Genomic DNA, 10344 nt, shown 5'->3' on the forward strand with positions numbered 1-10344 from the left:
CTGAGTCTTGAAATAAAGAACCAGATAAAAATGTTGACGCTGTACAAACAGAACAAACAGAAGAAAACTGAAACAGACACAAAATCATTTTATATTTTCAGATTATTTGAGTCTTTTAATGTAACTTTTTAGATTTTTAGATTTTGAAATACACGTGAAGATCAATTCTTCATTTAATTTAATTGAATCTTTTAAAGCTCAAATAAAAAATTCTCCCTCTCTCCCCTGGTGGTTTCCAGGGTGACGCAGCTCGGCCTGTGAATGAGCTGGTGGGAAAAACTTTCTCTCTTCTCCCTCGCTCACCCTTGTGTGGTAAACATGCCCCCCCTCCCTCACTCTTTCAACTGGGACCAGTTAATGGTTGGTTGTTTGAATAATGAATGTTGGATGTTGGATGTTTGAATGTTGGATGTTGAATGTTTGAATGTTGGATGTTGAATGTTTGAATGTTGGATGATGGATGTTGAATGTTTGAATGTTGGATGATGGATGTTGGATGATGGATGTTGAATGTTTGAATGTTGGATGTTTGAATGTTGGATGATGGATGTTGGATGTTTGAATGTTGGATGTTGGATGTTTGAATGTTGGATGTTGAATGTTTGAATGTTTGAATGTTGGATGATGGATGTTTGAATGTTGGATGTTGAATGTTGGATGTTTGAATGTTGGATGATGGATGATGGATGTTTGAATGTTGGATGTTTGAATGTTGGATGTTGAATGTTTGAATGTTGGATGTTGGATGATGGATGTTTGAATGTTGGATGTTGAATGTTTGATGATGGATGATGGATGTTTGAATGTTGGATGATGGATGATGGATGATGGATGTTTGAATGTTGGATGATGGATGATGGATGTTTGAATGTTGGATGTTTGAATGTTGGATGTTGAATGTTTGAATGTTGGATGTTGAATGTTTGAATGTTGGATGTTGGATGATGGATGTTTGAATGTTGGATGTTGGATGATGGATGTTGGATGTTTGAATGTTGGATGATGGATGATGGATGTTGGATGTTTGGATGTTGGATGTTTGAATGTTGGATGATGGATGTTGATGTTTGAATGTTGGATGTTGGATGTTTGAATGTTGGATGATGGATGTTGGATGTTTGAATGTTGGATGTTGGATGTTTGAATGTTGGATGATGGATGTTTGAATGTTGGATGATGGATGATGGATGTTTGAATGTTGGATGTTTGAATGTTGGATGTTGAATGTTTGAATGTTGGAAGTTGGATGTTGAATGTTTGAATGTTGGATGTTGGATGTTGGATGTTTGAATGTTGGATGTTTGAATGTTGGATGTTGGATGTTGAATGTTTGAATGTTTGATGATGGATGATGGATGTTTGAATGTTGGATGTTTGAATGTTGAATGTTTGAATGTTTGAATGTTGGATGTTTGAATGTTGGATGATGGATGATGGATGTTTGAATGTTGGATGATGGATGTTTGAATGTTTGAATGTTGGATGTTGAATGTTTGAATGTTTGAATGTTGGATGTTGGATGTTTGAATGTTGGATGATGGATGTTTGAATGTTGGATGTTGAATGTTTGAATGTTTGAATGTTTGAATGTTGAATGTTGGATGTTTGAATGTTGGATGATGGATGTTTGGATGTTTGAATGTTGGATGTTTGAATGTTGAATGTTGGATGTTGAATGTTTGAATGTTGGATGTTTGATGTTTGAATGTTGGATGATGGATGTTGAATGTTTGAATGTTTGAATGTTGGATGTTGGATGATGGATGTTTGAATGTTGGATGATGGATGATGGATGTTGGATGTTTGAATGTTTGAATGTTGGATGTTGGATGTTTGAATGTTGGATGATGGATGTTTGAATGTTGGATGTTGGATGTTTGGATGTTGAATGTTTGAATGTTTGAATGTTGGATGTTTGAATGTTGGATGATGGATGTTTGAATGTTGGATGATGGATGTTGGATGTTTGAATGTTGGATGTTGGATGTTTGAATGTTGGATGTTGGATGTTTGGATGTTGAATGTTTGAATGTTTGATGATGGATGTTTGAATGTTGGATGTTGGATGTTTGAATGTTGGATGATGGATGATGGATGTTGGATGTTTGAATGTTGGATGATGAATGTTGGATGGTAACATAATGGACTCTCTCCTCTCCAGCGATGTGGAGGAGGGCGGAGAGGGGGGGGGTCTCTGGTCCTTTGTTGTTTCTTTGTTGTTCGGCTCCAGTCGACCACAGAATCAACTCTCGTCTGTTAACTGTTTCTCTTCAGCTCCACATTCAAAACCACGTTCTGTCAATGTTTAAACCAGATTTAAACCAGATTTAAACCAGATTTAAACAGGTTTAAATGACTCATGTACATGAACACGATGTCAGTTGTTGATAAAGTCTGTGAAAAAGGATTAAAGAGATTAACGTGTGAACAGGATCAGAACTGATGTCAGATCTGTCTGAACTGACTCATTCCTGAACACTACACTACCCATGAGTCTTAGCAGCTGTTGAAGTCGTCTAAAGCTGATCAAGGATCAGTTCTGGTCTGCAGAGGACCTTGTGATCTGTGGAGAACCCTGTGATCTGTGGAGAACCCTGTGATCTGTGGAGAACCCTGTGATCTGTGGAGAACCCTGTGATCTGTGGAGAACCCTGTGTTGTCAGTGTACAGGTAGAACGTTTATTAACTTTACTGGTCTTCACGTTGAAGTTTCTGATTCAATGTTCTATCGTCACCTGTTCTCCAGATGATGTGTCCAGATGTTAAACAGGAGAACATCATGTGTTCTGCTGTTTCTCCACTTTGAGCTTTGATTGGTTCATTTCCCAGAAACCAACGTTACACAATGGGGGAGAAGGGGGTGAGGGGCCCTGCTTTCTCATTGGCTGCCACAGAACCAGCTCCAATTACAGGACAAAAGCGACTCATTCAGATCCACTGCAGCTTTGCATTAATGAGCTGAACTGAATGTTAAGAGGACGACTACCCCCTGCAGCGGGACGTCCAGGCTGAGCAGCTTCACACTCTGTGGTGAGGGGGGGTGGGGGGGGGTGAGGGGGGGTGGACCTCTCCTTCAGATGTAACAAAACAGAAAAACAACATGAAATGCCTCCATATTGTTTGTGTGATGTCATCAAGTCTTACCTAACCCTAACCTGATCTCCTCTGGAGCCACGTTCACCTTCTGCTGTGAGGTCCCAGTGACCTTTGACCTCCAAATTCTAATCAGTTCATCTTTGATTCAACCCAACAAATATTAATGGGATCACAGCGCTACTGAGATATCACCTTCACTTGAGTGGGACCAGCACCAGCACCAGGACCAGCACCAGAACCAGGACTAAACCTAGCACCAGGACCAGGACCAGCACCAGGACTAAACCTAGCACCAGGACCAGGACCAGGACCAGCACCAGAGATAGCACCAGCACCAGCACCTGCACCAGCACCTGCACCAGCACCAGGACTAGGACCAGCACCAGGACTAAACCTAGCACCAGGACCAGGACCAGCACCAGAGACAGCACCAGCACCAGCACCAGCACCTGCACCTGCACCAGCACCAGCACCAGCACCAGCACCAGGACTAGGACCAGCACCTGCACCAGCACCAGGACTAGCACCAGGACTAGGACCAGCACCAGCACCAGCACCAGCACCAGGACCAGCACCAGGACCAGCACCAGCACCTGCACCAGGACTAGGACTAGCACCAGGTCTAGGACCAGCACCAGCACCAGGACCAGGACCAGGACCAGGACTAGGATAGGACCAGGAGCAGCACCAGCACCAGCACCAGGACCAGGACTTGGACCAGGACCAGCACCAGGACCAGGACCAGCACCAGGACCAGGACACAGAACATAACTAAGACCATTGTAGTTCTGTCCTGTAACTCTGCACCAATCCTAAGGTTCTGGTCTAGAACTAAGGCCTGAAAGCAGACCAGGACCTTGTGTGTGACTGTGTCCTGCAGTTTGTGTTTGTGTGTCTGTAGATGTAGTTTGTGGTTCTTCTGTTCCCTTCTCCCTCCACCTGTCGTCATGGTGACGCTCAGCTATGCAGCTCCGAGGAAAGATGCCTTTGTTACCCATGAGCCCCCTCTCCCCCACCACCACTTTGTGTTCAGCTCTGTTTTGTGTGACCAGTGAACAGGAAACCCACGGAGCACTGGTCACATGATCAGAACCCAACGCTCCCAGTATCATTAAGAGATTTAAATATGTCACGAGTTAGAATCCTTAACAAGGAACATTTATAATCCATCACGTCATCACACCGATAAATATCATTATTATTATTATTATTATTATTGAATTGACTCCAGAGACCAGGTCCACAGTGAGAGTTACTATCTGACCCCCAGCTCCCTGATGACATCAGCGATGGGACAGCGGTCAGAGGTCAGAGGTCAGGGGGTCAGCTGGATGTTTCTCATAGGAAACAAAAGAACAGATATTTGTGTTAAATAAAATGAAATAATATGTTAATTTATCAATAGAACCAGCAACTGATTTGTTTTTCATGTAAGAAAGTAAATATTAGCATTTTTCACTACTACTATTATTATTAATATTATTATATTTACGTTGTTTTATGTTTTTATTGATTTTAACTGAAACCAAATAGTGTGTGTTACTCTGTGTGTATTGTTGCTCCGTCTCTCTCTCTCTCTGAGTGTGTGTGTGTGTGTCTCTTTGTGTGTGTTACTCTGTGTGTGTGTTGTTGCTCCGTCTCTGTCTCTCTCTCTCTGAGTGTGTGTGTGTCTCTTTGTGTGCGTGTTACTCTGTGTGTGTGTTGTTGCTCCGTCTCTGTCTCTCTCTCTCTCTGAGTGTGTGTGTGTCTCTTTGTGTGCGTGTTACTCTGTGTGTGTATTGTTGCTCCGTGTCCCTCTGCAGTCGGACCGTTTTCCTTCTTCCTCCGTCTGAAGGTAAAGAAACTTTATTCTGTTCATATGTTTTTACTCGAAGCTTCAGTTTTAAACTTTAAAGGATTAAAATATTTAAACATCGTTTAACTGAACTCACTTCAGTTGATCACGGATTTAACGGTTTGTGGTTAAAACGACGACGTGGGATCCGGATCAGATCAGAAATAGAAACGAGTAGAAACTATTAGAAACTAATAGAAACTAATAGAAAATAGAAACTAAATTAAACTAATAGAAAAGAATAGAAACGATGTGAGCTGAACAGAATTATTTCATTTAGCTGAAGAAAAAAACAACCTGATAATTTAACTCGTTGAATTACTAAAAGAATAAAACAACGTTTATTATTAAGATATTTCAAACAAATATTGAATGATCAGTGATTTAATCTTCATCAGATCTGAGATGAGTCTCTTACAGTTGGTGTCTCTCTGCAGGACCATGTCCTCGTCCAGCAGCCTGGACTCCCTCCGCCCCTCATCAGGGTCTCTACCTGACAAGGTTCTCTGAAGTTTGAGGACAGAGCGCCCTCTGCTGGACTCCTGCTGCAGCCGCAGGCCATGGCTGAACCCAGCTACTCCGACCTGATTTCCAAACACTACAACTACACCGGTAAGTTCCGCAAGACGGAGCAGGACTCAGGTCTGAAGGCCGACTCTGTGGTTTTCATCATCGTGTGCTGCTTCATCATCCTGGAGAACATCCTGGTCCTGACAACCATCTGGAGAACCAAGAAGTTTCACAAGCCCATGTATTACTTCATTGGGAACCTGGCCCTGTCCGACCTGCTGGCAGGCGTCGTCTACACCGCCAACATCCTGCTGTCAGGCGCCAACACCTACAAGCTGTCGCCAACGCAGTGGTTCTTCAGAGAGGGCAGCATGTTCGTGGCGCTGGCGGCGTCCGTCTTCAGCCTGCTTGCCATCGCCATTGAGCGCCACCTCACAATGCTGAAGATGAAGCTGCACAACAACGGCAACACCTGCCGGGTCTTCCTGCTTATCAGCACCGTGTGGATGATTGCGGCGGTGCTGGGAGGCCTGCCGGTGATGGGCTGGAACTGCATCCAGAGCATGACGCAGTGCTCCACCGTGCTGCCGCTCTACCACAAGACCTACATCCTGTTCTGCACCACTGTGTTCAGTATCATCCTCATGGCCATCGTGGTGCTCTATGCTCGAATCTATGCACTGGTGCGGACACGTAGCCGCAAACTTGTCTTCCGCAAAGTGTCCAATGGACGCAGCAACGCCAATGCCAATAGCAAGAGTTCAGAGAAGTCGCTGGCGCTGCTGAAGACCGTCATCATCGTCCTGAGCTGCTTCATTGCCTGTTGGGCGCCGCTCTTCGTCCTCCTGCTGCTGGACGTGGCCTGCGAGACGCTCAGCTGCCCCATTCTCTACAAGGCTGAGTGGTTCCTGGCGCTCGCTGTCCTTAACTCCGCCATGAACCCTCTCATCTACACACTGACCAGCAACGAAATGCGCCGCGCATTCCTCAAAACGCTGCTGTGCTGCACCTCCTGCATCCGGCCCCACACCAAGTTCACCGGGCCCATCATGGGCGCCGAGTTCAGCCGCAGCAAATCCGACAATTCCTCCCACCCCAACAAGGAGGAGGTGGAGTACTCGCCGAGGGAGACAACGGTGGCGTCCTTGGGGAATGTCCCCTCATCTTCCTAAACATCAGAATGTGAGAGAGGAAACAGGTGTGAACGTCACCAGGCGGCGTCCTCACAAACCAATCAGCTGATCAGGACACACAGCACTTATGGAAACGATCAAACTGGTTAAACTGGAACCAGTGAATGTTCACACGCTCCAACCTGCAGCTACACCTCAGTTCACCGGAACTCACCTAGTGAACGTGGATCATGAGGGTCCAGGTTCTGTTCATGTTACTGATCCTCATAGAGAAGAACCAGACGTTATACTGACACCCTAAGATCAGATAGAACCTGTAGAACATAAATATCCACAAATATATAAGAACAGATTAATTCATGGAACTGTGTTTCCTCCACTTCCCGTTAAAAAACAACAACACGTCACATGTGGAAACAAGACGAGTCAGATATCAGGTGATTTTCATCTTAAAACGTGTTGAGCAGATTTAAACGTCGGTGACGAGACGATTTCAATCTTCAGTCACATGTTTCCTGTCCAAGTTTGTTCAGAAAGTTCAACTGAAGATAATTCACTCGTTCATTCATAACATTTAAACTGAGCACGTATGTCAGCTGTGATGTCATGTGACCACATACAAGTCAGACATGACGTCCACGTGTTGTTTGAGTTAAATCTGACGTCAGAATCAGATTCAAGTGAGAATCACCTGGACTCTTCTCACCTGTTTGTCACGTGACTGTAAAAATTAACTGTTAGAAAAAGTTGCTGAAAATGTTTTCCACTCGATGTTTGTCGTCATCTTTAGCGACGTCTGTGTAGTCGATTAATTTATATTTGAAAAAGATTCTGTTTGTCAAAAAAATGAAAAGACATTTTTTTCTCTTCAGGTTTGTTCAGTCGTGTCTCAGAACGACAGAAGCTCATTTCTGTCAAAATGTATAAAACAAAGCAATAAATGTAGAATAATAAAAATGTAATGAGAAAATAATTGAACTGAGATCCATGTTAATTTTAAAATTCAAATAAAAAGTAAATGCTCTGGATCAATATTTCAAGGTCATGTGACCCGACTGAAAGCTTCAAATTGACCATTATCACACTTATTATAACTTATTACCTAAAATACCAGAATCATGTTTCTCTTGCGTCTCATTCAGACTTTTTATCTTCGTAAGTTTCAGCTCAGAACCTGATAGATAAATTTCATGTTTTAAGAATCTGATCATTTCATCATTTACTTATTGAATTTTGGCAGCAATGAGCTTCTGTCCAGATCAATGCTGTTACCATGGTGACCACCTTGATCAATTAATCCATTAATGTTGTGTGTTTGTTGTGAAACTGTGTGAGTCTGTGAGCACTGTGTAACTCTGTTAATGTTAATAAAGACATAAAACCAGTTTGTGTTTGAGAGGAAATGACGTCACAACCACAGGTCATCAACGAGGTCATCAACAGTACCAGAGAACACGTACCAGAGAACATGTACTGGAGAACACATACCAGAGAACATAGTACCAGAGAACATGTACTGGAGAACACGTACCAGAGAACATAGTACCAGAGAACACGTACCAGAGAACACGTACCAGAGAACATAGTACCAGAGAACACAGTACCAGAGAACACAGTACCAGAGAACACAGTACCAGAGAACACGTACTGAGAACACGACCAGAGAACACGTACCAGAGAACATAGTACCAGAGAACACGTACCAGAGAACATAGTACCAGAGAACACGTACAGAACAGTACCAGAGAACACGTACCAGAGAACATAGTACCGAGAACATGTACTGAGAACACGTACCAGAGAACATAGTACCAGAGAACACGTACCAGAGAACACGTACTAGAGAACACGTACCAGAGAACATAGTACCAGAGAACATAGTACCAGAGAACCTACAAATCCAGAGACATAGTACCAGAACACGTACAGAGAACACGACAGAGAACACGACCAGAACATAGTACCAGAGAACACGACAGAGAACAAGTACCAAGACATAGTACCAGAGAACAGTGAGAACACGTACAGAGAACACAGAGACATATACCAGAGAACCGCACGACCAGAGAACACGACAGAACAACAGAGACACGACTGAGAACATACCGAGAACATAGTCAGAGAGGAGCACGCCAGAGAACATAGTACCAGAGAACACGTACCAGAGAACACGTACCAGAGAACATAGTACCAGAGAACACAGTACCAGAGAACACAGTACCAGAGAACACAGTACCAGAGAACACGTACCAGAGAACACAGTACCAGAGAACACGTACCAGAGAACACGTACCAGAGAACATAGTACCAGAGAACACAGTACCAGAGAACATAGTACCAGAGAACACAGTACCAGAGAACACGTACCAGAGAACACGTAGAGAACATAGTACGGAGAACATGTACTGAGAACACGTACCAGAGAACATAGTACCAGAGAACACGTACCAGAGAACACGTACTAGAGAACACGTACCAGAGAACATAGTACCAGAGAACATAGTACCAGAGAACACGTACCAGAGAACATAGTACCAGAGAACATAGTACCAGAGAACACGTACCAGAGAACACGTACCAGAGAACACGTACCAGAGAACATAGTACCAGAGAACACGTACCAGAGAACATAGTACCAGAGAACATAGTACCAGAGAACATAGTACCAGAGAACATAGTACCAGAGAACATGTACTGGAGAACACGTACCAGAGAACACGTACCAGAGAACATAGTACCAGAGAACATGTACTGGAGAACACGTACCAGAGAACACGTACCAGAGAACACGTACCAGAGAACACGTACCAGAGAACACGTACCAGAGAACACGTACCAGAGAACATGTACTGGAGAACACGTACCAGAACACGTACCAGAGAACACGTACCAGAGAACATAGTACCAGAGAACATAGTACCAGAGAACACGTACCAGAGAACATAGTACCAGAGAACACGTACCAGAGAACACGTACCAGAGAACATAGTACCAGAGAACACGTACCAGAGAACACGTACCAGAGAACATAGTACCAGAGAACACGTACCAGAGAACATAGTACCAGAGAACACGTATCAGAGAACATAGTACCAGAGAACATAGTACCAGAGAACACGTACCAGAGAACACGTACCGAGAACACGTACCGGAGAACACGTACCAGAGAACACGTACCAGAGAACACGACCAGAGAACACTACAGAGAACACGACCAGAGAACATAGTACCAGAGAACATAGTACCAGAGAACACAGTACCAGAGAACACAGTACCAGAGAACATGTACCAGAGAACACGTACCAGAGAACATAGTACCAGAGAACATAGTACCAGAGAACACGTACCAGAGAACACGTACCAGAGAACACGTACCAGAGAACACGTACCAGAGAACATAGTACCAGAGAACATAGTACCAGAGAACACAGTACCAGAGAACATGTACCAGAGAACACGTACCAGAGAACATAGTACCAGAGAACATAGTACCAGAGAACACGTACCAGAGAACACAGTACCAGAGAACATGTACCAGAGAACACGTACCAGAGAACATAGTACCAGAGAACATAGTACCAGAGAACACAGTACCAGAGAACACGTACCAGAGAACACGTACCAGAGAACACGTACCAGAGAACACGTACCAGAGAACACGTACCAGAGAACATAGTACCAGAGAACATAGTACCAGAGAACACAGTACCAGAGAACACGTACCAGAGAACATGTACTGGAGAACACGTACCAGAGAACATAGTACCTTAG

At 43.9% G+C, this 10344-nt stretch overlaps 2 protein-coding genes across 8 annotated transcripts in view; both read left to right on the forward strand.

Annotated features, from left to right (window-relative positions):
* LOC118121592 (receptor expression-enhancing protein 6) overlaps window positions 1–10344 on the forward strand; it is a 719670-nt gene that overhangs the window by 433396 nt on the left and 275930 nt on the right. The gene's annotated exons all lie outside the window — the stretch shown is intronic.
* On the forward strand, window positions 4779–7957 carry s1pr1 (sphingosine-1-phosphate receptor 1). Of its 2 annotated transcripts, none has more exons than XM_035176549.2 (2): window positions 4779–4930; window positions 5368–7957. In XM_035176549.2, exon 2 carries the CDS (start codon window positions 5491–5493, stop codon window positions 6610–6612), a length of 1122 nt encoding a protein of 373 aa, XP_035032440.1. In that variant the 5' UTR covers window positions 4779–4930; window positions 5368–5490; the 3' UTR covers window positions 6613–7957. The 2 variants fall into 2 exon arrangements, with proteins under 2 accessions (XP_035032440.1, XP_035032441.1); XM_035176550.2 differs by having other exon boundaries at window positions 4843–4930; window positions 5329–7957.

Source organism: Hippoglossus stenolepis, chromosome 14, assembly GCF_022539355.2.
Source record: "Hippoglossus stenolepis isolate QCI-W04-F060 chromosome 14, HSTE1.2, whole genome shotgun sequence".
NCBI classification, from domain to species: Eukaryota; Metazoa; Chordata; class Actinopteri; order Pleuronectiformes; family Pleuronectidae; genus Hippoglossus; species Hippoglossus stenolepis.

Bases quoted from the DNA above. Each gene is read 5' to 3' on its own strand.
- s1pr1 (XM_035176549.2), top strand. From the start codon at position 5,491: ATGGCTGAACCCAGCTACTCCGACCTGATTTCCAAACACTACAACTAC.